This window comes from Lepidochelys kempii, chromosome 4, assembly GCF_965140265.1.
Source record: "Lepidochelys kempii isolate rLepKem1 chromosome 4, rLepKem1.hap2, whole genome shotgun sequence".
Classification (NCBI taxonomy): Eukaryota; Metazoa; Chordata; order Testudines; family Cheloniidae; genus Lepidochelys; species Lepidochelys kempii.
In genome coordinates this window covers 11,288,184-11,315,897 of record NC_133259.1, presented here as the reverse complement: position 1 = coordinate 11,315,897, position 27,714 = coordinate 11,288,184, and the positions used below count along the sequence as shown (strand labels likewise).

Here is a 27,714-nt window from a genome sequence, read left to right as displayed (position 1 = left end):
ATACTTGCCCAACTCCCATTCAAATGCGATGAGAGTTGGGAACCTAACTCCCTCAGGCTCTTTTTGTAAATCTCAGCCTAAAGTAAAATTCATATTCCTCCACTGTATGCATTCTCTGTGGTGTGACTGTCTTCAGATTTTATCTGATTAATTTGCCCCACTAAATGACATTGCACCCCTCTCCCACGTAATCATACCACAATCCTTACCATTATGTATGTGGGCTGTAATACTTTGTTTTAGCTTTGGTTGTTGGGTTTAGCATGTGGGTGCTGGATGGTGCTGGTGGCTCAAGATATACAGAAGTCAGACTAGATGATCTGGTGGGCCCTTCTGGCCACTCTAGAACTCTGTGTAAACCCCACATTGCAGCATTTCAAACCTGGGGTTGAAACATCCCACTTTGGAAGCTAGATTGAGAACAGTAATGCTTGCCCCAGAGCTAGCTTTGTTTTCTTTTAGAAACACACACTGCTAAACTGTCCCCAAAATGTACTCTTTCACCCTTCAGTAAGGAAAGGATTATAGACATTCTCTCAGATATTTTTTATATGGTGCAAATTCCCCACCGGTTTATTCCATCTCTCCTTTTAGAGAATACAGCCTTGTGATCCTTCAAGCTTTACAAATAAAGTAATAAATACAGCTCCGGTGGGAACTAGAAATATTGTATTTATTATTAGAATTAATAGAGATCAAATAAATAGTGAGTCCAACAGCTTCAATAAAAAAACAAATACCATAACAAACCTAGAGTTATCCTCCTCCCTGTTGCTGCAAAGACAGAGAGCTTTGCAAATACAATTAAACAATAAGAGGGACTGTCCAGACACCTGACAATTTCCATTTGGCATCTCTAGCCATGAGGGATGGATCAGCTAGTAAGTTTTCCCATTCTTGTAAAGATCAGCAGTGTTAAACTCGGGCGTTACTTCAAAGGGATACAGCCACGAGGTGGAAAAGCAGTTGAAACTGCAAAGGAGCAGGCTGATTCAGTTCTGAAACAGCACCAAGATGAAAGACAGAAAAGGAAAAAAGGTTTTTGGTCTTGGAGTCTGCCTGACTCACATCTTAGAGCCATGACAGTCGGGCATCTACTCCACATAACCGTAGCACGAGTGCCCTCTTGTGTACAAGGGCTACATACAAAAGTTTGAAGCAGCCTATTTTGCCTGAAATCACTGGCTTGAAATGCCAGGAAACCATCCCAGCAATGTACGGTATCTCAGCTTTGAATTAAAAATATAGGTTCCTCACCAAAGCTCCATGAAAAACAATCAGGAACTCAGTCTGGATGGATTGACAACACATTTCAAATTCAGTGGCTGCTGCCAGCTCTCCCCTCCTGTGCCTTGTAAATGGTGTTATATTATACTGATGTTTGCATCTTGGATGTGATGCTAATGATCTCATTTTCCATGTGATGGTTCAAGCCAATAAGCAGAAGAAAGTTGAAAATGAAAAGAGTTTCATTTAGAGTTTCCTGAACACAGGAACTTTTGTCTTCTCATCAACATGATACAAAACAACATTCTCTGTTGTAAGATACATTTTTGGTCATTTACATCTGACCATCATTTGAATAAAATCAGTGATATCCACACACCAGCAGAATAAGGAGAGAATAGTAAAAACAAAATGCAACTGATTATATTGCTAAGTGCACCTGAAACCTATCTTCCTCAAAGAAGGTAGAGCCAAGAATACCTTACACACTATTTCCTCACTTACAGACAGCCCCCCAACCTAAAGCAAACCCTCTCCAGCAACCACACACCACACAACAAAAACACTAACTCAGGAACCTATCCTTGCAACAAAGCCCGATGCCAACTCTGTCCACATATTTATTCAAGTGACACCATCAAAGGACCTAATCACATTAGCCACGCCATCAGGGGCTCGTTCACCTGCACATGTACCAATGTGATATATGCCATCATGTGCCAGCAATGCCCCTCTGCCATGTACATTGGCCAAACTGGACAGTCTCTATGCAAAAGAATAAATGGACACAAATCTGACATCAGGAATAACATTCAAAAAGTGGTAGAACACTTCAGCCTCTCTGGCCACTCAGTAGAAGATTTAAGGGTGGCAATTTTGCAACAGAAAAGCTTCAAAAGCAGACTCCAGCAAGAAACTGCTGATCTTGAATTAATATGCAAACTAGATACCATTAACTTGAGTTTGAATAGAGACTGGGAGTGGCTGGGTCATTACACATATTGAATCTATTTCCCTAAGTTAAGTATCCTCACACCTTCTTGTCAACTGTCTAAATGGGCCATCTTGATTATCACTACAAAAGTTTTTTTCTCCTGCTGATAATAGCTCATCTTAACTAATTACAGGTTTCAGAGTAACAGCCGTGTTAGTCTGTATTCGCAAAAAGAAAAGGAGTACTTGTGGCACATTAGAGACTAACCAATTTATTTGAGCATGAGCTTTCGATGAAGTGAGCTGTAGCTCACGAAAGCTCATGCTCAAATAAATTGGTTAGTCTCTAAGGTGCCACAAGTACTCCTTTTCTTAACTAATTCGCCTCTCAGTTTGTATGGCAACTTCCACCTTCTCTGTATGTAATATATATATCTTCTTACTATATGTTCCATTCTATGCATCCAATGAAGTGGGCTGTAGCTCACGAAAGCTTATGCTCTAATAAATTTTAGTCTCTAAGGTGCCACAAGTATTCCTGTTCTTTATACACACTATTGTTTGCTATGGCTTCAATATATGTGGCAAGAGTCTTTCTGACTTTATCACCTGAAATCAAATCCTGCTTTCCTTATTCACAGGAGACATTTTCCTCAAAGACATTAAATCAGCTTGCAAAATCAGCTCATAATGTAATATAATTATAGTCTAAGGGATAGGGCACTATCTTGGAAATCAGGAGACCTGGGCTTTATACCCAGTTCTGCCACTGATCCATCTGGCTGGCTTTCAGCAAGTCACTTCCCTCCCTGTGCCTCTGTTCCCCCTCCCGCTCTTTGTCTTGGTTTAGACTGAAAGAAATTACAATCTCTCTTGCTATGTCTATGTACAATGCCTAGCACAATGGATCCCAATAGGTACTACTGTAATACAATAAGTAATACTTTTTGTGTATGTCGTGTAGTTCCTTTTTAATGGAGATGAAGCCTACATGTTCAGCTACAAGTATACCCTGGCCAACGTATAGAGCAACAGAGCCATCTCAAGGAAATGATACTGTAACATACTGCCTGCATGAGTGAGAAATTATGAATTAGAGTGTAAGCCTCTTGGGGCTGGAACCATCTTTTTGTACAGCACCTAGCACAAAGGGGTTCTGGTCCAAGACTAGGACTCCTAGGTGCTACGGTAATACAAATAAAATAAATAAAACATCTCGTAAAATTGTTACTTTTGTTTTGAGAACGGATTACAGACATGAATCCCAGCCCTGCTCCTCATAAAGCAAATAGCAAAACTTCTGTTGGCTTCACTGGGAGTAGGGTCAGGCCTGTATAATAAAGACAGCATCATCTTAAGGAGTCATTTGTGGAATGGAAGGCTGGATGGATGATTTTTCAAAATGTGGGGGGGAGGCATGGGGGGAGTACCAGTTCTATGAATCAGAGAGAAAATATAATGGAATTAAATAGTAGCATACAACAGCTCCAGAAGATGGTGTAGGATATTTTCCTCTTTAAGTGCATGTGTGGGTCTGACACATTAAGTTGACTTGTCTATACATTCTGTTACACTTGTGAAGCGACGTATGTTGCCAGCTACATTACTATATATTTTGACCATCATTTTTAATAGCAAAAACATCCAACAGAGTACGATATTCCAAGCCCAGGACTGTCAGAGGAAAAAACCCTATTAACCTGAAAACTTCAGTTTTGAGCATCCACAACACCACATGTGTACAGCATGTGCATGGGGATAGGTATTCCTGATTGTACACATGTATGGGACATCAGGGGTGCACAAGTCAGGTATGGGTAAAATGGATCATGCACTTGTATGCATGCCTTCCAAATCTGGGCTTTTTGTATTAACTTGAAAATGTCAATTAAAAAAGGAAAAGAACTACTTCTGCTTATCCACCTCCCAACTCTAGCTATAGGACTGATTAGGTCCCATTTAGCTTTATGGAAAAAAAGAACCTGAAAATTTACCTGTGATCACCTATGAGGTAGCAAAAGTCTAGAGCAGTGGTTCTCAACCAGAGGTACACATACCCCTGATTCCCAAACCAGGGAAAGATAGGTATTCCTAAGTCACACGTAGGGCATGATCCGATAGGCATGCTCAAAGACTGCCAACCAGATGGTGTCCCATTTAAAACCCAGCCAGAGCAGTAAAAGAAGAAGATAATGGCACCCACCTTGTAGCTCAGTGGTTAGACCACTTGCCTAGGAGGTGGGAGACTGAGGTTCAATCCATCCTTTCCCGCAGTGGGGAAAAAGGATTTGAAGAGGGGACTCACACCTCTGGGGGATTCTGATACAGTGCTCCCTCCATCTCTCCTGTCAAAGCTGTTCCATTGTGGCTAAATAATGAAAGTCACTGGAGCGGGGGAATAGACCCTGGATCTCCCAGTGCATGTCCTAGCCACTCGAATATGTAGTCATTCTCTCTCTAGCCTGCAGCATGCCTAATTGCTCCAGTAAATCCAACAAAAAATGTTTTGGAGTATCCAAGAACAAAACAACACGCGTTTCAAGCAAAACAGCTTATTTTCACTTTCAAATAATTCCAAACCCAGGCAGAAGGGCAGTTATTGAAGATTATCATGTAAACTCACTGCTGGGCCTAAACCAACTGTTGGGAACAGTAAAGTTACTGAAAACATGAGAAAGTACTGTCTTGCCCTTACAGTATGGCAGCCTGTGCAAAAATACTGTATCTACTACTGAACTAATTAAATGCTGTTCAGGTTTAATGGCAGCTACCAAAAATTCTACTGCAATAAATGCGCCTGTATAACAGTTACAGTCCTTATTTACTGTACAAAGCACTGTTGCTGACTGGCTACAGAATTTCTTTCACAGGCTTGGATAAGTTCTTCAGGAACTCTCCACAGCTCTCAGGGATCATGGAAGTCCTGTTAAGGTGTAAAACAAGCCTCCATTTTCCTCAAGCTCCACCTGAGAGCACACTAACTCCCACAGTTATTCCTGAAAAAGAAGTCAGTTTAGAGCACTCAGGAACCAAAGCAGGAGACCAAATCTCCTGATCTCGGGCTTCTCGGCCTGATGGTAATACAAATAATAAAGAGCCTGATCCAACTCCTATTAAAGTCAATGGTAGTGCTGTCATTTACTGCAACAGAAACAATGTCGGGTCCCAAAAAAGTAAGTGCTGGAATTGTCAACTGCAACGTTGGGAGGCAGTGCTGAAACAAATAGTATTGACTTTCCTCTCTCCAATGGTGCAAAACCATTGTGATCAGAATCCAATGTCTGTTCAACAGAGTGAGGAGGGGAGAAGCTGTAACTTTGTGCCTCACCAATTAAGACTGTTTAGCAAAAGCCAAGATGGGCTGGATATGTGCTAGATAACTGAAGTTACAGAAACTCCTGACAAACATTAAGCAGTCATACTGCCCAGATACAGTAAATTTAAGGAGAAAATAGAATAAATGCTGAACAAGTGGGTCTGCTCCAAAAGCACCAGGTGAAAACAGAAATCTGCCACACAGAAGACTTTTTCATTCCTTAGGATTCCTTCACGTTTGAAAATGACACACAACTGTAGACAGTCCTCCTTAGTTACAGCTTGGGTCAACATTTCAGATAAGGACAAGATGAATCTTAATACACAATTTTATTACAATTTTACATATTTTATTGCAGATTACAATTTTCAGTGCATTTGTATTTGTTAAGTAATGAACAGTTGTACAAGCACTACTTAAAACTTTTAGTATGTACAAAACCTCTGCAATTTTACAAATATACAGCAACCCTTCTCCCCCCACATTGTGTATTTAGAGCTTTCTGAAATGTAGTCGAACATTGAGAATTTACTTTCTCTACGAGAGCAACTGTGAATTTCTGAGGGCCAGATCTGATCACTTTTAACATTGGCAACACTAAATGGACTGCTGACCTGCTACCAAATGTATGGTATCCGTTTCAGATTGGGGAAATTTATGGATCCACAGATAATCACAGCTGCTTATAAATCTTCTCCAGAACGGATTTCTGTTAAATATTATGTGTCTAGATCTCAACAGTGCAAAAACAAATAAAACACACACCACTCCTCTGCAAACTGCCCTTTATATTAATAGTACATATGCTCTACCCAGCTGTTCAGGAAACTAGACCTCTGTCTTTACATAACTGCCATGAAGATGGAGGATAATCTTTTCCCAGAATGATTCCATAAAAGTCACATAAACCTGGCATTGCTCCATATGTTTACCACAGCTGTTCCTGCTGACACTGCAGAACAGGTGAAGACAGTGGCCTGTTTCCCCCCATCTTTGAGGCTTTCACTTACCAGTTGAATATGTTGTATCTTCCTTTCCTCCTGTGGTTTTGAGGAAGGATAGTTTCAACCTTCATGAAAGGCTGCCTCATTTGCATGATGCAGACACAGAAGCAGGTGATGGATGCTAACTGCCACCAAATTTCGCTGCGATGGAAGTCCATTAACACTTTGGATTTGCATGCGGTCCTTAAAAGATCCCCTGATACAGTATTACTTGTTCAGCTGAATGGTAAAAAAAAGTGGGGCCTAACTTCATGGAATCTCTGTGCTGTGACTAAATGTCAAATGACATCTGGGGTTGACGCATGAAGTGGAATGCTATTGCCCCACAGGAGGCATAAAATGACTGATGGTATTATATATAACACACCAAGAGGCCAGCTGGGATAAACAAATGGAGCAACTTGAAGGAATTGCTGTGCGCTTGTATGTCAAAGATGCCCATGGTAAGCCACATCAGGGGAAGCTGAACACAAGAGGAAGACCCAGCGGACAATTAGGATCCTAAGAGCTGGAACTGCCTCTGAAAGTAGGGCTATGAAGGGTTGAATGAATCTGGCCTAACATCAAAAATTCTTATTTTAATTGTGCAAGAAGGGGAATAGGTTTTCAGTTTGAACCTGAACCAGTCAGATTTTGCCCGATGTCATTGCCTTAGTGGAATATTAATTTCAATTTAACATACAAAAATATAAATACTAGGGAAATCTTCTGAACTTATTTCCAATGGACAGAAGTAATATTACTGGACACAAAGGAATTTCCCACTCTTACATTCACCTGTGCAAATACAGCAAGTGCACACACTATTTGAAAGAGAACACAGATAAACAGTGGTGATTTCCATGGTAGTACCCCCAAAATGCAATTCGGGTTCTGAAGCACAGACTTTCCATAATACAGCCAGCAGCATGGTTAGTATTGCTGCTGACCCTGTAATAATATAAAACCATAAACCTATTTTTAGCTCATAGGTGCCACCTAGAGGTAGTACCATGTTTCCTTTTCTCTTGCTCTGAATGTGATAGAATGCATTTAATACTTAACATTCTCTTATGCTTAAATTGATTCCCAGCTTCCCTTGAAACTAATACAAGGGGTATAAGGCTTCTTCTGTGAAACTTTATGCATTTTAACAGAAGGTAGGAAGCAAGGAAAAAGTATATTACAGTTATACTTTGCAGATATATAATGCTCTTCAATTGTAGCTCTCTAAGCATTTTGCAAAGTTGAGTAAGCATTATTTTCATTTGCTTATTCTAAATATTCTTATCCATGTAAATGTCCAATCCCTCTTTGAATTTTGCAAAGTTCTAGGTCTCAATGACATCCTGTGACAATGAGCTCCAGTCTACTCACGGATTGTGAGAGAGCCTATAATCAGTTTTGGATTCTCTTCCTTTGTTTTATTCACACTTAATTATGAATCTCTAGTTTTGTTATCTGACCCTTCCCTAAAAACTCACTCATCTTAGGCCAAGAACTTAGCAGTACCATGAGATCAATTGTACTATGTATGTGAATAAGAGTAAGGGTAGGTCTTGCTCCAATTCTAGTCAATGAAAAATCTCCATTGACTTCAGAGGGAGGAGAAATAAACCCTGTAAGCATCGTTGGACAGACCATTCTATTTCTTCCTTTCTATTTTGTAGAGTGCCAAGACCAATATTTCATTTCTTTTCACTGCCTCGTTTTTCTACCCAACAAGACTTAAGCAAGTTACATTGTAAAGTGGGTTATTAAGATATTTAAAAGTACAATTAAAAAATGGATCAAATCTTAATCCTCAATCCTGCACTTACCTGTGTAATTACATGACTAGTTCTATAATGCTTATACTTAAATAGGTGCGTATTTGCAGGATAGGGATCTCTGACTAATCTAATAGAGGCAGGGAACATCTTTGGGTTTTTGAACTGCACACTGGCCCTAAAGTAGTAAATAAAATGAGAAATGAGTTCAGGATTTAGATTTATATATTAGAATATATAATCCTATGTGATTTTTATAACTGTACCTATATAAAATCCTTAGGATGAGTAAATAACTCAATGTTACATCTTATATTTTTAAAGCTGTGTCACTGAATAAACCATAAACTGGTACCAAAAGTTGCAATCTAGTGACAAAAAGAAAACAACTGGGAGTTCAGATAGTACCTGAGCCAGACTCAATCTGCCCACAGACAAGTCTTATTTTCTTTTTTGTAAGTGTAACTGAAAAATTAGACTAAACTGGACCTTGCTGAAAACTCTAGTGTTGCATTTGAGCATCCCAGGCAAACTGTAGGACTGCATTTTTTCCTTGATTACACTAGTTAGCAATGTTGTGTATGCAGTGCTCAAGTTGCTCTGCATTTCTTTGTTGGAAGGAGTAGTTTTACTAGCTGTGACTGGATCTCTGGAAAAGTAGTGTGTTTTCCACAGGTGTCAGGGAAGGGGAGAAGTACTTATCACATCTTATATTGCATGCCCAGCAAAGTGGGTGTAAGTGATGGACTGTATCCAGTGATTCAGTGCATCTCCATTCACACTGAGAATAGAAATACAGACATAAATGCTACAGCTAGGTTATGTTTCTGGATGTATTGGAAACAGACACACATCTGCTTTTGTGTCATCATTGCCTTGTTTGGCTATATAGTATATCTACCTAGTTCAAGATATTTGAAAAAAAACCAAGGATGTGTTTGAACAATGGGCCACTTCTGTGCTGAGTAGGGTGCTCGAGAGACCCTAAGTGCCTCCCACAAGGTCAGTCTTTCCCATTTGCCTCAAACATGTTTGCATGTTTATTAGCTTTCTTCAACTCAGTAGTAATGTACTACTAAACAGTTTTAGCTCCCTTTAAAAATGATTACAACTGGGGTCTAAACTAGACTATAAAGGCCACAGTGAGACAAATGTACTTACCTCCTTCTGTAAAGGACTTTGAGATCTACTGATAAGCACTAAAAGAGCTAGGCATTATTCCCATACATCTCACCCAGCACTCGTAAGCTTTGCTGCTGAGTGCAAATTTAGACTTACAATTTCAAAAGCATCCACTGATTTCATTGGGCGTCCAACAAGAGTCACTTTGTGGCTATTTTTTCCAAAGGTGCTGAACTCCCACAGTGGCAGCTGAATTCAGTGAGATGCAGTACTTATCACCTCCTGGGGGAAAAAAAAGCAAAAAAAGAACACCCATGCTACATAAGTGCCTCAAAGCTGGACACTTAGCATTAGAAGGCAGTTTAGAAAATTTAGTCTTAACCTTCATGTGCTTAACCTTACATGGATGTTGTGAGGGTTGACTGCTATTTGTACAGTCAGGTGAGAACCCCATTACAAAAATTAACACTGTAACTGGCAATATTCTCAGCAGAGGGCAGGGATTTAATAGACCTGGACACTGAGCGACCCTCATTCTGCCACTGGTGGTACCTCTTCTAAGTCATCAGTAAGAACACAGTAGGGAAACTGCCAATTTAGTGCCTGTCTTGTGAATGAAGGATTTCTGTCTGCAAGGCAGTCAATCTACCACTTTACATGGAAGCACTAAATCCACTTCAATTTAATGATAAAGTAAAACTAGTAAGATATTTCAATGTTTTTGGAGCAAGTACGGGGATATTTTATGCTCTCTACAGAGAATGTATTCTAAATGCACATGGAATGTTTATTTCAATTCTGGTGTGGGGGAGTGGAGATTAATAACTCCAAGATTAACAAATTAAACATTTACATTTTTAAACAAAATATTTGAAAAACCTTCCCCATTTACCTGCCAAATCCTGGATTAACACCATCCACAGCTGTATGTGGCAAGAGGCTTTTCAGCCAGTTGGCGAAGCAACAACTGCACTTCTGTGTTATCTGAGAAACAGCCAAAGCCACCAGAGCGCCCCATTCTCTTCAGTATTGGCTAAGGAGTATCAAACAGTCAGCTTGTTTCTCTTCTCTGTACCTGCCTGGAACCCTACTTACTCCTCTCTCCTCCACCAGGTCCCCCCACTCGTCTCTAACCATGGAGACAGCAGGCATTTCTTCCCTACAGAACTTAGTTTGAGATTCAGTTTGTTAAAGTTTAATGGGCCAAATACAACACTGATCGTAAGAATTCAGCAAATATGAATTTGTCCCAGTGCTATGACAAACACTGAAAACAGGATTACAAGCAATATGCTGCTTCTTGCTCTGGTTTCAGTAGTTGTGAATTTAGTGTCAAAACCAACATTGAATTCAATAAGCGCCATTTCACTGATTTTAATAAGAGATGAATCCAGCCTTTTGTCATTTATAAAACAAGTCCCTCCCTCTATGCTCTGCTCTTGGAGGGGGTAACCATGATCTACACTAAAAGACACAAACAAACTGGAAAGATTAGGGCAAACAAGGAGGTCTGATACAAACAGGGAGAAGGAATGGGAGGGAAAGGTAACAAGCATGGAATCCAAGAGTGGCTTTTTTAAAATGCATCTGGTTAGAAGAACAAAAATCTCATTTTTGGGAGAGGGCTGTGAAACTTCAATGGAAAGGGAGTTTAACTTGAAGGATCCATCAGAACAAAGGCACAACTGCCTGCTGATGTATGATGAAAGCAAATCAAGACAAGAACCCACAAAGGAGAAGGGTGTGAGTGCAGACAGCTGTCAGAAAGACTATGTTATGTATTCTTTCGATGTGTGCAGTGAGTAGCCCCAACATCTTCTACATTTGATACTGTGAATTTAATAAATTATCTGAACTGGCTTCCCATATCTGCATCTTTTTGCATTCAATTAAAATAATCATTTCATTTCAATTTTATGTTGTCATAATTAATTCCTCTCTTTATGGACACTGAACTTAAACATTCCACAGTGTGAACATGACATATAAAACAATGGTTTTTTGGTCTTGCAGAGCCCTGTGACATAGTTCTATACAAAGTGAGATCAGTATCTACGACTACTGCCAGAATAATATGCTTTTTCACATGATGCTTTTTTTTAAAAACACAAAGCAGGATAAGTATAATTATACCCATTTTATACATAGGGAAACTAAAATATGGAGAGATGAAGTGACTTACACAAGGTCATGAGAGCCAAGAACAGAACCCTTGTATCCTGAGTCAAAGTTCTGTACCTGTTCCCCTGGATAGTAGCAGTAAACCTTTCCTCATGCTGTGTAAATCCACAGATTCCTATCTTATTTCAGATTAGTTTGCTGACACTGCAAACGAGTGGGCAATTAATCCACCTTTGTAGTTTCACAAAAACACCATCTCAGTTGTCAGTAGAACTTTCCCATGGGCCAACAGATTGACAACATGTGGTCAACTACTGAATCTGAACCTGAACCAGAACAAGTGTCCGAGAGAAGAGATCTAGCACACCATTACTAAACCAGTGACCCATTCAGTCTTCAAGTAAAGCTACATGTTGCTGTTCACTAGCCTGCAGTTAAGATCAGACTCAGTGTAAATAGCAGAGCTACATCAGCCACAATTTTAACATCCAGCTTCATTCTGTATTACCAAAAAAGGAAAGAAGCTGCTATTAATTGGACACAACTTACAAAAATACCACATGAACTAAAAAAATCCCAACAATTTTGCACTGCACCAAGAAGTTAGTACAATTACCCTTCTTGATGTCAGAGACAACCATTGTTTTATTAGGAAAAATACAATCCCAACAACAGCCTTTCACATTCTAACTGTTTCAAGGAGACACCCAGGGCTTGTCTACACTACTGCTTAAGTTGATGCCACTTACGTCACTCAGGGATGTGAAAAAGCCACCCCCTGAGCGACATAAGTTACATCGACTTAAAGCAGTGTCCACTCTGTGCTATGTTGGCGGGAGACGCTCTCCCGTCAGCAAGGAGTTTCTTCACCAGGTGCGCTACAGCAGTACAGCTGCATCAGTGCCACTGTGCTGATGTAGTGTGGTAGCATACACTTGCCCCTATATTAAATAGGTACATTTCAAAACAATATGACTTCTGAATTACTCAAGTTGCCTGTATAGTGTAGTTCTTCCACCAGTGCAAAATGAATCACTTTTTTAAAAAGTACTTAGCATAAAAGGCAGAGACTATATCCCTATAAGGAGTGTCTGAGTCAGACTTGGTCCTCGGTATGTGGCAGAGTCGACGAAAAGTTGGAGAGCGCAGTAGCAGGTTGTGTGAGAGTCCCATGAAGCTGGAGGATAACCAGTACAAAGCCATGGACTGCAAGGAGAGAGGAACACAGCATTCAGCAACCCAAAAGGCAATAAAAGCACTGCAATTCCAGTAGCTTTTCACAAACTACAATAATTGATTATTTCTTATTAAGAAAGTCAACTCTCCTACATATGCACCCTTAAATAAATAACTGCGGTTAAGCAATGCTTCCATTACAAACCCTATTTTTCAGGGTTTCTGAACTCTACTGTAAAAATGTGATCTATGCTAAAATTTGACAAAACTACAGGACCCACTGTTTTAAATTCATATTTAAACTTTTCTCCTCTTTTAGTCTAAATAGGCTTGATAAGCCCATCTATGTACAAGAATCTCTTAACCCCTTCAAACACACAATTAAACATGCATTTCTTCACATACAAATCTACTCTAAAAACATTTTCAAGATTCTCTCACGGAAAATTCTGCAAATCTAAATTATAGGTTGTTCATATCTAACAGTAAATAAACCTTTTATGCAACGTCATCTGTCTCTAGTTACATGAACATGGTTTGCCTTTCAATTCACAAGGTCAACCCAAATATAGACCAACTCCAGATATTTTCTAAAACTCAACTTTTAAAAAATGATGTTAGCAACAATGAGTTTGTGGGCTCTTTCTTTTTAGTATTTGGCAAAAATACTAGAAAGCAGCTACTTTTAATTTAAAAAAACAACAATCCATATTGAACATGTACCATAGTATAAACACCATGTAAAAATCTCATTTATTCCAGTAAAAGTTTGCATAGTAGGATTTAGATCAACCTACTGTCAATAGGCTATTTAATAGAATAGTTTTTTTGGATTCTAACAGTGTAATCATAAAAATACACATTATATGCAAAATAATTAAAACAAAACCAAATTTTAAAAACCCCATTCCACTGACAGCTTGACCTTGTTTCTTATTTTCTCTATCAACCTCTTTTCTATAGTGATGCCAGTCTTAGTAACTACTTTGTGTCCTCTCTGCCATGCAATGAGCAACACTCAGTTCCAGTATTACTTCCAGGAGACCCAAAAAACACCACATCACATTTGTTTAACATTTGAAGTCAACTGCTTCCATGGGTCTCCCAGCCTATCTTTCTGCTAGGGGATTTCTCATGATGGCCATCTTGTCTTATCTATGTCTGTCTTATAGATTGTAAGCTCCTTGGAGCACGTTACTTGTTACTGTGTCTCATATATTATGAAACATGCAGCGCTTGTAACAACGCACATAACACTTTCGGAAGACCCTAGAGGCTGCATCTAATGTAATGTAAGTGCAAACAGCACCTTTCCCGTATGCAATATTGAACGGTGACCCTTATAGATTACAAATCCTCCACACACTACTACTTGAGTGAAGTCATTGCTATTAAAATGGTATGAAGTGTAATATCAAGTATGGTCCACCATATAGATCATGCACTTGGGCGGCACTTAGAGCACCATGAACCAAGTCTGGCCAACACAGGCACGGACTAATGCAAAGTCTCACATACTACATACGATTATGTTTTGTACTTACTGAAGGTACAGTTGCAGCAATAGGAATCATCAGTATTGACAGGCCTCGAATGAAGTTGGTAGCGTACTTCTGGAACCTGGACAGTTCAAGTTTTCGCAGAGCAAAGATCTGAAAAGGCAAAACCAAAAGAAAACAACATACACACACACCAGAGAAAGATTTTTATTTTTTAATACAAGGGAAGTTAAACATGCACAGTCAATGTTAGAACAGGTTTGTTCCACCCAAATATTCTTTTCACATTCTTTTCAATTATTAGGAGGCTCAAATCAAGTATATTTAAAACGTTCATAAATTCCTTCCTTTAATTTGTTTGGTGCCTTACAGTTAATACTCAATCCTTTCCTGGCAGATTTTATACCAAGACTAAGAGTCATTCACCTAAAACATTATAAGAGAATAGCTTGTGCACATTGAATAAGCCTCCAGCACCTTTTCCTCAAGCACAGTCCTCTGAGAGATGGCTACTGAGAAGATATGGACCATTATCCCCAACCTGCTTAATGAGTAATTGAACGGAAGCAAAACATGTATAGGCAAACCATGACTTTCATTTTGCAAAACTGTCCTAATCCACATTACTTGGAAAAAATAAAACAGAACAAGAATGAAATCAAGACACATGAAGGCAATGAGGAGGACTGTGATAGATAACAGAGAGAGATTAAATAGTAACTATTTCTGCAGAGATTTGCAAAAGAGCAAGAACATGGGGTATCAAGATTCTTTTACATATTTTATTCTTAATATACATAAGCATTCTCATTCTTATTCCAAAAAATTCAGTATATCAACAAGAATTTATAATGAAGCCTGGTTTAATGTGTAAGCCACTTTTCTTTCCTTTCAATTGTTATTTTATTTTCTGTTTGATCCTGCCTCCTCCCACAATGAAGGAGCATCTTTGGACTCATCAAGAATGCCAAAAAGAGACCACAGACTTGTGTGTGTAGTGCCCCAATATCTATGAACTTCTGTTGTATGTGTAGGACATATTCCTGCTTATGATGTAACAAATTTATAAAAAAAGCTTGAGTTCAAAATTAGTGAAACATTCTTGATTTTACACTTCTTTTAACATATGTCTTCTCAAATACATGTACTATGCAATGTTTACTAGCTTTAATTATGAAAGAGACAAAAGGTTTATCTGTCAAAAATAACTGAAAACTCTTTACTTTCTATTTTTAAAGTGATGAATGGGTTTTTTTTTTTTTTTTACAATACAATGTGAGTTCTCAATGTTGGGACAGCATACTTCTCAGGAGTGGAAGTAAACTTTCTTCACTACTAGATGGGTTTTCAGTCATTAATCAAAGAACCACCAGAATGTATAAATATAGAAACTGCACGATACTTGTTCATTTGGAAAATGGGTTCAAATAGTTAAGTGCTGAGATGCACTGGCTAATCTTGATGACACAGATTCATAGATACTAAGGTCAGAAGGGACCATTATGATTATCTAGTCCGACCTCCTGCACAATGCAGGCCACAGAATCTCACCCACCCACTCCTGCAAAAAACCTCTCACCTATGTCTGAGCTATTGAAGTCCTCAAATCGTGGTTTAAATACTTCAAGGAGCAGAGAATCCTCCAGCAAGTGTCCCGTGCCCCATGCTACAGAGGAAGGCGAAAAACCTCCAGGGCCTCTTCCAATCTGCCCTGGAGGAAAATTCCTTCCCGACCCCAAATATGGCGATCAGCTAAACCCTGAGCATATGGGCAAGATTCACCAGCCAGATACGACAGAAAATTCTTTCCTGGGTAACTCAGATCCCATCCCATCCCAGGCCATTAGGTCTATTTACCATGAACATTTAAAGATCAATTAATTACCAAAATCATGTTATCCCATCATACCATCTCCTCCATAAACTTATCGAGTTTAATCTTAAAGCCAGATAGATCTTTTGCCCCCACTGCTTCCCTTGGAAGGCTATTCCAAAACTTCACTCCTCTGATGGTTAGAAACCTGTGTCTAATTTCAAGTCTAAACTTCCCAATGACCAGTTTATATCCATTTGTTCTTGTGTCCACATTGGTACTGAGTTTAAATAATCCCTCTCCGCTATTTATCCCTCTGATACATTTATAGAGAGCAATCATATCTCCCCTCAACCTTCTTCTGGTTAGGCTAAACAAGCCAAGCTCCTTGAGTCTCCTTTCATAAGACAAGTTTTCCATTCCTCGGATCATCCTAGTAGCCCTTCTCTGTACCTGTTCCAGTTTGAATTCATCCTTCTTAAACATGGGAGACCAGAACTGCAAACAGTATTCCAGGTGAGGTCTCACCAGTGCCTTGTATAACGGTACTAAAACCTCCTTATCTCTACTGGAAATACCTCTCCTGATGCATCCCAAGACCACATTAGCTTTTTTCACGGCCACATCACATTGGTGGCTCATAGTCATCCTATGATCAACCAACACTCCAAGGTCCTTCTCCTCCTCCGTTACTTCTAATTGATGCGTCCCCAGCGTATAACTAAAATTCTTGTTATTAATCCCTAAATGCATAACCTTACACTTCTCACTATTAAATTTCATCCTATTACTATTACTCCAGTTTACAAGGTCGTCCAGATCCTCCTGTATGATATCCCGGTCCTTCTCTAAATTGGCAATACCTCCCAGCTTTGTATCATTCGCAAACTTTATTAGCACACTCCCATTTTTTGTGCCGTGGTCAATATAATAATATCTATAAGAGGTTCCAGTTTCTCCATTCCTTTGCTTTCTTAAAATAACAATAAAGCACTTTTTCTCAATCACTATTTTAAACTTAATAGTTTTAAGTAGTTTGCTTTTATCAAGTTTTCAGCTCATTTAGAATCATACCTACTGTACCCACAATCATCACTTACAATACATGAGAAGTGGAACTACATCACTCTAACAAGGAAAAGAAAGCCACCAGTAATACAGCCCACAGGAATGTATTATTCACACACCAAAACCGTAACCTTTATAAGCTGCAGTGTTAATAAAATGCAGTACGCTAATTAAAGTATTCTCACAGGAATCACTCTGGAGTGAAGAGTAAACTTTTCTGAGGTTAACCTACTTAAAGTCCGTTTCTGAAATGCCACATTAGAATTTATCAGCAATTACAATGTGCAGGACCCATACGACCTCAACCTTGAAACAATTATACAGTTTTTCCCTTCTAGATCATGAATTAAGGTGCATATTTATAATCAGAAGCTGCCATGGTATTTTTACACTTTGTAAGGTAGTCGTGAACCGGTCCTAACTTTATAGAAAGAATTATAATTTTTACAATGGTCCAACATTCACCACCAACATACCTCCACTATCAGCAAATTGAGGAGCCCAAGTGAGACTGGCAAAATCCATGTAGTATCTGGTACAGTAAGGTCTGTAAACCACAGGGTTCCACCTGTTGACAGCTGTTCCTGAACTGCAAGGACTGTTTAAAATACATATATATATATTTAGTATGTCTTGCTCCTTAAAGTCAGTCAAAATTATGCATAATTTTGCTTTTAAATTGGACTTTCAAAGTAAACATTTTTGTTATTCTGTGGCAATCCATTTTTTTGTGTGCACACATGCGTGCCAACTGGCAATTTTATCATCCTTCCTTTCCTTCAGAACCAGGGCAAGGAACTGATGTAATGAAATATATAAATCCCAAGTAGGAAAGCTCCTTCCCCTGCCAGGTAGTAGCATAAACTCACATTCAAGTCTTACTCACAATCAAACATATATACATTTGAAAACTGTACTACTTATAGACTGTGAAATGACTACAAGACAAAATCCACTATATGATATAAAGGAGATATAGAAATCAAAGAATTCCAAACAGTGGATTTGAGAGAATGTTGTATTTATCACTGTCTTAAAAAACTGGTTCTTACAAAGCATCAGTTGGAAATTCACTTTGCAAACACAAATTATTAGTTTCTCTTTATGTATATAATGATTTATTTTAAAAAAACCTTTTAATCCAAAAGATTAAAAAGTGAAGGCAGTCTGCCATCTAACAAGAAAAGGAAATTATTAGTGAGAACTGCAGGCTGATAGGATTTGGGGCAAACAGATGATGAAAAATAACTTGTTCTGAATCTTCTGTCCCTAACCGCAAAAATTTTATAACAATAAAAAAATGTCCTAATAGTAGCTAAACTTTATTGGGCTAAATGACTAGTTATTTATTATAATTATCATATTTAGCAATTTAAACAATGTCATGTGCCAGAGGAACAGAAACATTACAATTATTTTTAAGATCTGCCCACTGAAGTTGAAAAGTCTCTCTCATATGGGGGATGCCATTAAAGATACAATATTCACCAATGCAGGAACTCGCAGTGACCAAAGTACTTTGTTAGACTTGGAATACAAGATATCATGGTATTTTAATCAAACGCAAAAGTGTCAAATGTTAGGTTAATGCTGCATATCATAATCTAGTTTTTAAATGGTCAAAACACCAATACTGCAGACAGCATAAAATAAAATATCATCTTGATGAACGCATTTTATTTTATTTAAAGTTAAGGCTTTATAATGAAAGAAAACCCCACAGTTTAATTTTAAGCATACTGTTGCGTTAGTATCTTTACATACTAAGTATGACTTCTATTACTTTGGCTTGCAAAGCACACAAAATAATTTAGTGCCCAAGGAGCAGACCAAACATGTTTTAGATTGTTCCTAGAGCTCAAATTCCAGCACTGCTGTTAACTGATCATCCCATGCATCCCACTTTGCTCTTTCAGCTCAGAGCTGCACTATAGTGCAGCATAGAAATATCCTTACAGGCACGGCTGGCAAATTAACAGAAAGGTTATTTTGTGGCTATGGATGCACTGAGTTCCTGATCTACCAGAACAATTCGGGGTGCAAAAAGTACAGGAATAGGCCAGTGGTAGGCTTCTGGATTACATGGACCAATGGCATAGCATCTATGACATGCCTATTCAAAAGTCTTACAAATACAGTATTATTTGTATTAGTCACTTAGCTGTGTTTGGGCTATTTTTTCAACAATCTTACATCTCAAACTCAACAACTCAAATTCTTAAATTTAAAACCAAATTATGTTTGTAAACATTGTAACTGGAGAAGTGTATTTATCAAAACAGATGTATATTTTCAGTACAACTGTTCACAATGATCACCTTCTGAGTCTGCTGCACCTACGCTGCAGTTACGCAAAGCTATGGAAACAAACACCCACACTGGAATCTGTATCCACATCAACAGACTGGCCTTGAAGGGGTGGCAGTTGTCTCGAACATACAACTCTGAAACAATCCTTCCTAGATTCTTCCTGAAGTGGAACCTGATTGGAAAACAAAACAAAACTCCTTGTAATAGAACTTCTCAAATTCTAAAATAATAAACCATAGGTTGCATATCACACTTAGTTCATTTCAAATATTGCACTGGAATACCAGGTGAATGAAGTCAAACCAGGGAGTTCTTCCTTTATGGCCTAAGACAGCCTTCCAGCTGTTGTCTGCCAATCACCTCCAATCTCACCCTTCAAACCCTTTTCTTTTCTGTGGGCTTCTAATGTTAACCTCTTCACCATCACTGTTTCCTAGCAATACTGTTCGATGTCTTATTCTGTGTGCTGTATTTATCTGATTTAAGACTACAAGCTCCTCAGAGTACAGACCACAGGCCAGATTCTCAGACTGCACTCTGTCCCATTTACATCACTCTGACAGTGCAAAGGAGATGGAGCTACCATACCAGGTCAGCTGGGGATTCCTCTTGCATAAGGGAATCACTGGATGTACTAAAGCTGACACAGCCAGGTCCTGCCATCCCCTCCTAAGAAAGATTTAGAAACCATAGCTATGGGTCAAATCTTGGTCCCACTGAAGTCAACAACTAAACCCAGACTGACTTCAGTGGAAACAGGAATTGGCCTTATAAGTTTTAGACCATTACAGATTCAGTGCTTCAAATGAGCATATTCCCTAAATGTTTATGTAAATAACACAGAAAAGTTTTAAATAAAATAGGAAGTCAGAATCCATTATTTTAGTGTCAGATTTGTAGAGCCTTTTTATATATACATATTGCCATCATCTTTATATATGCCTCTTATGTTCAGCCCAAGTGGATTTGTAAGATACTGTACAATTATTATCTTACCTAGCAACCTTTTCAGACCAACCCAGTTGCTTCCCACGAATTGAAACTTCATAGCGAAGACGCTTAGCTAGGTTTTCTATTTCAGGCTGCAAATTTTCCAGCTAGCTAAAGAAAAGGAAGAAATGATTATACAGCAAAATAAAGGAGTTTCATCTGCAACCAGTCTCTCTACCCCATATCTTCTTGTATGTGTACTGTAAAGTGAAATGCATGCATCTGTGGGTGCTTGTTGCCTGCAAATATGTTGGACTTTTGAGGACCTTGAGTGAGAATGCCAAAGTATTTCTAACAAAAACAAATAATGAAACATAGAATCATAGAATATCAGGGTTGGAAGGGACCCCAGAAGGTCATCTAGTCCAACCCCCTGCTCAAAGCAGGACCAATTCCCAGTTAAATCATCCCAGCCAGGGCTTTGTCAAGCCTGACCTTAAAAACCTCTAAGGAAGGAGATTCTACCACCTCCCTAGGTAACGCATTCCAGTGTTTCACCACCCTCTTAGTGAAAAAGTTTTTCCTAATATCCAATCTAAACCTCCCCCACTGCAACTTGAGACCATTACTCCTCGTTCTGTCATCTGCTACCATTGAGAACAGTCTAGAGCCATCCTCTTTGGAACCCCCTTTCAGGTAGTTGAAAGCAGCTATCAAATCCCCCCTCATTCTTCTCTTCTGCAGGCTAAACAATCCCAGCTCCCTCAGCCTCTCCTCATAACTCATGTGTTCCAGTCCCCTAATCATTTTTGTTGCCCTTCGCTGGACTCTCTCCAATTTATCCACATCCTTCTTGAAGTGTGGGGCCCAAAACTGGACACAGTACTCCAGATGAGGCCTCACCAATGTCGAACAGAGGGGAACGATCACGTCCCTCGATCTGCTCGCTATGCCCCTACTTATACATCCCAAAATGCCATTGGCCTTCTTGGCAACAAGGGCACACTGCTGACTCATATCCAGCTTCTCGTCCACTGTCACCCCTAGGTCCTTTTCCGCAGAACTGCTGCCTAGCCATTCGGTCCCTAGTCTGTAGCTGTGCATTGGGTTCTTCCGTCCTAAGTGCATCAATCAATCTTTCCAGGTGAGATGCAATCAACACTTGTACTTACTTTTTTATTACAATTCATTATAGGTTTTTAGGTATATAAAAGGGTCTGTACACAATTGTTTTTACAAAAAACACTGTGGTGGAACCCCTCACCCATGTTTTGAACAGCCTTATAAGATATGATTATGCAGCCACTGAAGTCAATAGCAAAAATCTCATTTAATTCAATAGGATCAGGCCCGGGATGTGGCACTGAAAATGGAGTATTACATTTTTGCAGTCAATACGCAAAATACGCAGTCAAGATACAAGTATGAAGAAGTACTGGTAAGAGAATTTGTAATATTTGTGACTAAACATGAAATTAATATATTTGTTCTTAGAGAACTCCTGATTGTGAACAAGGCAAAATACACAAATGGTACAGAGAGCTGTATAGGATACAAGGACTATATCACAGTTGGCATGATTCATCTCTACTACTCAATAGCTTTTTAAAAAGTAGAAAAGATGGCCACAACATACCATACTTATTTTGATATAGAGAATCATGTGACAACTAGTTAGCAAGGTCAAAATAGATTGTATGGCTTACTACCATTCAGATGTATTACTACACATCATCTATTTATAAAACCACACTAGAGGATTACCTCCTCTGAATTTGTGGTTGGTATAAAATGAGTCTGCCATACCTGCATTATAACTGGTTCAGTATATACACAGACATGTAGTGCCAATAACTAACACCACCAGTTTAAAGTTACTTTAATTGTCCGAAAAAAAGAGTTATGCCTGAAGTCATTCTGTATGGTGAAATCAAAACTACTATTTTCTGTCCATTTTCTCAAGCCTCACCAGTAGCAAAATGCAAACAGGAAAAAGATTTCCTGGCCTGGATTTCCTGCCACACTTCTGCTCTTACTATTTTGGACTCTCCTGAGAAAGGCACATTAATAGCTGAGTTTTAGTAATACTCCACCCTTATTCAGTGCTTTGAAAATGTAAATTCCCAACTAAATAAGGAGTGTTGCAGCCACAAAGGATGTGCTATTGATATTCACTGCCGAGTTAATTAAAATAAAATAAAAACCTAACCAGAAATCAATGTACCACAAAGGACTGTTAGGCTGAGTCTGTTAAATCTGCAACATTACAAGCAGTATCTACAGAAAATTTTACTGCACTCTTTGCCAGTGATTATACTTATTTCAATTCCACATTAGCTGAACCACTACTGCAGGGGTGGCCAACCTGTGGCTCCGGAGCCACATGTGGCTCTTCAGAGGTTAATATAGGGCTCCTTGAATAGGCACCAACTCTTGGGCTGGAGCTACAGGGGCCAACTTTCCAATGTGCCGGGGGTGCTCATTGCTCAACCCCGGCTCTGCCACAGGCCCTGCCCTCACTCCATCCCTTCCCCTCCCTTGAGCCGGCCATGCCCTCGCTCCTCCCCCCTAAAAAGCCTCCTGCATACCATGAAATAGCTGATCGAGAGGTGCGGGGAGGGAGGGAGAGGTGCTGATCTGCTGGGGCTGCAGGTGGGTGGAGGGGGAGCTGACAGGGGCCTGCTGACATATTACTGTGGCTCTTTGACAATGTACATTGGTAAATTCTGGCTCCTTCTCAGGCTCAAGTTGGCCATCCCTGCACTACTGGATGTAACCTTCCAGCAGCTCTGGTTTTGGCACTACTTTTTGCATTCTAAGTGCATTATTACAAAGCAATTGCCTCATATTAAATTGAAACTAATAAAATACTTGGCATTTTCACAATGCTTTTTTATCCTGATTTCCTGAAATACTTTACAAAGGAGGGGAAAGTATTCTCTCACATCTTGTAGACAGGAACACACAGAATAAAAGCAAACTTGATTAAATACAGCCTCTTTACTCAAATAAAACATGGCTGTTGTAATTCTAGGGTTGCAAAGGATTCTGCAACTCTTTAGCAGTGAAGTATTTGACTGCAACCACTACTGCTGACACACTGTCTACTCTCTTTAGTGCAATAAATACCAAAAGGTATATTATCTTGTGATTCAAAAGGCTTCACCTGCAACACTTTACTGTGATTTTGTTAGGTTTCAAACTATAAAATATTTTAACAAGCCAGCACTTGGTTGGTTTGCAGGCCTCTGGGGAACATCAGTGGTGTTGAAAGAGTTGTGTAAATGATTCATATCATCCTAATGGCTTACCAAAAACATATTCAACAGTGGAGACACTTAACTAGGTTTTCATTTTTACACACTAAGAAAATTAAACATAATGAGTTGTGATTCTTCATAGAGTAGTAATTATGTGTAGTACCTGGTTTAAGCCTTTTATAATTGTACATTTTAGTTTTACATGTACACAGCATATCATGCTATAACATATTACATATACATAATAAATGCTATAGAATAAAATGGATTAGACTGTATTGTGTGCAGAATATACATGAGGCAGCATATCTAGTATTTCGAAGCGCTGAACTCTTGTCTACAAAAGGGCATCCACCAAGGCAGCTGAGCTAGAGGTAGCACTGGTGGGAATATTTTGTTAAAATTAATGTGGACACAGCCAGAAAGCACCCATGTGTTAATACTGTCTAGGCTATGTCAGTCTTAACTCTGTTCCTGAGCAGTGGCACAGATCACATTAGATTACAGTGCGACATCACTACTTTAGTTACACTCTCCCAACACATCATGTGACATTGCAACATGGTGGGGTACATGACAGCTGGTCCGCAACAGAGCCACGCAGCTCTGTAGGCACAGGGTACCCGCAGGCATGAGGAAACTCTCAGCAAGTTTCCTTGGCTACACAGGTTGCCAAGCCCCTCACTAGCAAAGGAGGTTATCTTCTGTTTTCCAGCTCGGCACTACGGTAATACGCAGACCCAGGAGGAGGGAGAAGAATCATTCTCCTTAACCTCGGAGGAGAGCACAAGAAGCAATGGGGCTTAAATCGGTTTAGGCTGAAGATTAGGAAAAAGCCCCCGTCAGGGTGGCTAAGCCCTGGAACAAACTGCCGAGGGAGGCTGTGGAATCTCCGTCCCTGGGGCTTTTTCAGAGCCGGTTGGACAAGCACCTGCCAGGGGCGGGCTAGAACAGCAGCGGGACTAGCGGGGGGGGGGGGGGGTAGACACAGAGGGGGGCGGGGGGGTAGACACAGAGGGGGGAGGGGGTGTCGTGAGGGGGCTGACTCGTGCTCAAGCCGCTGCCGCCCCAGGGGCTAGCACCCGTGGGGAGGGTGACAGGCCAGACGAGGGAGCGGCTCGTGTCAGCGGGGTGCGGGAGGGGGAGACTCGTGGGCAGGGCTCACCACCGCCTCCCCCCGCGCCCCCAGGTGCCCGCGCGGGAACAGCGGAAGGTGGGACCGGGGCACCCCACGTCCCGCTCGGCCCCCCGCGGCCCCCCGGACCCACCTTGGCCAGGATGTGGCCCTGGTGCGCGGCCAGCGGCAGGGTGAGGCCGGTGCGCAGGGCGGCGCCGGCGCACACGATGCTGAGCCACCAGGGCAGCCCGGTGCCCGCCTGCAGCGCCACCAGCCCGCTCTCCGCCCAGTGCACGGCGGCCGACTCCGCCAGCGCCTCGTACAAACCGCCCGGGCTCGCGCTGGGCAGGGAGGCGGCAGAGGCGGCGGCGGCGGCGGCGGCGCGCGACCCCCAGCCGGGCGGCAGCAGGAGCCGCTGGCGGAGCGGCCTCGGCAGCTCCCGCCCCACGCGCCGGCAGCACCACATCCCGGCAACGGCCGGGCGCGCGCCAAGAGTCCCCGCGGCCCGTAGGTTGGAGTGGGGCGGGGACCCAGCGCGTCCTCCTCCCGCGCGCGCCTCGAACTCTCCGGCTCTCACCCCGGAAGGCACGCGGCAGTCGTTTCCGGCCGGCCCCCGAGCGGGCGACTGAGGCCGCGGCCTAGAGCGCCCCCTCCCCGCGCGCGCGCAGCTGCGGGAGGGCGGGAGAGGCGCCATGTTGGATTAGGGCGGGTTTTGCGCGGAGTCAGACCCCGCTCCGCCTACGCTGGAGACCGTTGGAAGAAGGGGGAGCGGGGGAGGGGGGGGGCATGGCTTGTGAGGACGTGGGGATGGGACTGGGCAGGGAACGGAGGAGGCCAGGCTTGTGGAGCGGGCCAGCATGGGGGGAAGGGGGCTTTGAAGGTATGTCGGGTCAGGCTGAGGCTGGAGCGCGGGCTGCAGTGTCAGGTGTGGGAACCAAGGTCGCTGAGGCCAGGGGGGAGCTCTCAGTATTACTGGGATCTGCTCTCCTCGTGGAAAGGTGTCAAGCAGGCCCTGAGGCCGACCCTGTGCTAAGGCATCTGTCCTCCTGGAGCCGGGGTCTGCCTCCCTCCCTTCCCTTGTGAGGTATTTGGGCCTCTTTGCGTTTGTATGATTCACGCACAGGTCGGCTGGAGGGAGTCCCAACATCATCATCGTGCAAAACTGAGGGTGGGAGGGGTGTAGGAGGAGATAGAAAACCTCCTGCTGCAGGCACCACAAGGAATTGTACCCGTGCCTGCTGAGCCAGTCTGCCTTTGGGTTCAGGTGCCCGTTGATGTGGATCGCTCTGAGGGAAATGAGGAACTGTTCTGCTCACCTTGTTATTTCCACGTGTAGTGCCAGACACCTAGTTCCCCCGTGGTTGTTTAAATACCCCTCTATAGGCTTATTGTCTGATTGAACCAGGATGTAGGTCCCTCTTAGGGTCGAGCCTGGAACCCTGGCAGAGCTAACCTGACTGGTCTCAGCTCCCCAGAGGCCCTTGGTATGTGTTATAAGGACGAAAGGATTTGGAAGGCAGAGGAGCATGGCTTTGTGGATGCTGTCGTGGACTGACCACTGTTAAAGGAGTTGAACACCTGTGCTGGAACCCATGCTTGATTTTTCATGTGCTGTATGGAGTCCTATATCTTTCATATGAAAGTTTGAAGACTTCTGATGCATGCTTGTGCCCGTGGAGCGATCCCTATGCACAGCACTAGGAGTCCTTGCAGTTGGAGGCATAGTGCCTCCTGGGGCTCTGGAGCAAGAAAATAAATTCCTGGGTAAAACCAAATAACTTTTCTTGGCACTGATGATGAAGCCTTGCACATGGAGGAGATTCCACATCCAAGATGTAGCCTCGAGCACTGCTGACAGTGATGGAGCTCTGATCAGGATGTTGTCCAGGAAGGGATACAGGTGAGTTCCCTGTGACCTGAGTCTGACTCTTACCATGACCAACATCATTGTAAAAACCCTGGGGGCCAAGGACAGGCCAAATGGGAGTGTTAGGAACTGATACTGTCTCCTGCCGTATGCAAACCTCAGAAGTCTGTGGTGGCATGGTCTGATGGGGATATGGAGATAAGATTCCACTCGATCTACTGAAGTCAAGAAGGCCCCTGGGACAAGGATGACATTGTAGAGACCTTGGTCTCCATCTGTAACTTTGTTTTCTTCATCCACTTGTTGAGCTTTTTGAGGTCAAGAATGGCTCTGATACATCCCTCCATTCCCTCACTGTTGCATAATGAAGATGTAGAACCCACAGAACCTTTCTTCTGAGAGAAGGCATTCTATCACTCCTATAGCCAGAAGAGATATTTCCTCCTGGATTAGATTGGGTTTTATAGGGGTAACTCACTGCTCCCTGAGGCACTTGTGCATGGTCAATGAAAACCATTTCTTTAGGAAATGGGAGATCCTGACCCCTAGCTTTAGCTCTGGATGGAGGCCTATGTGATGTGTGTCAAAGTGGATGGGAAGAGGGCAGACAGGGAGGTTGAGATCCCTCCAGACTTTGTCCACTGTTTTCCCTGGGGAAATCTTTTGTGGTTTTGTTGGTACCTCTCAGGAAGAGGTGCAAAAAGAACACCTGTCCAAAGGCTAGTTTACATCCTTTTCTAGGGGAACTTAATAGGGAAAGGAGAGACTGGATTTTGCCACATTGTCAGCCACCACTTTGTCCATGTTTTCTTCAAAAAGGAGGGAGCCTGTAAACTTGGCTGAGCACAGGACCTGTATAGAGTAAGTATCCATGTTCCAGGGAGTGAACCATATGTGGTGCATGGCTACTGAGCTGGAAGCCATGGCTCAGGCTGAAGCTCTCATTGCATCTATTGAGGTGTCAGTTACAAACGCTGTTGCGAGAGACTCCTTAAAGTGGAGCCAAAGGTAGGGTGATCTCTATCCTTAAGGGCTTTGAGATCTTCCAGCCAGGAAATAGATGCTCTTGGAAAGCAGATAGCTGCCAGGAATGCTCAGAGGTTGGTGGAAGAGGTGTTGAAGCCCTTGTTGAGAGTGGCCTCCATCTTTCTATCCAAGGGTTCCTTAGGATAGAACTCTCCTTGTGGGGGATGCTAGATTGGC

The 27,714-nt window shown here is 41.6% G+C and overlaps 1 protein-coding gene across 1 annotated transcript; it reads right to left on the bottom strand.

Moving 5' to 3' along the window:
• Positions 1–4,515: 4,515 nt before the first annotated feature.
• On the bottom strand, positions 4,516–25,215 carry COX18 (cytochrome c oxidase assembly factor COX18). Its single transcript, XM_073340379.1, has 6 exons — positions 24,796–25,215; positions 20,334–20,434; positions 19,346–19,509; positions 17,504–17,625; positions 14,192–14,299; positions 4,516–12,677 (listed from the first exon to the last, which is right to left on the bottom strand). Exons 1-6 carry the CDS (start codon positions 25,108–25,110, stop codon positions 12,504–12,506), a joined length of 984 nt encoding a protein of 327 aa, XP_073196480.1. The 5' UTR covers positions 25,111–25,215; the 3' UTR covers positions 4,516–12,503.
• Between the last annotated feature and the right edge of the window lie 2,499 nt (positions 25,216–27,714).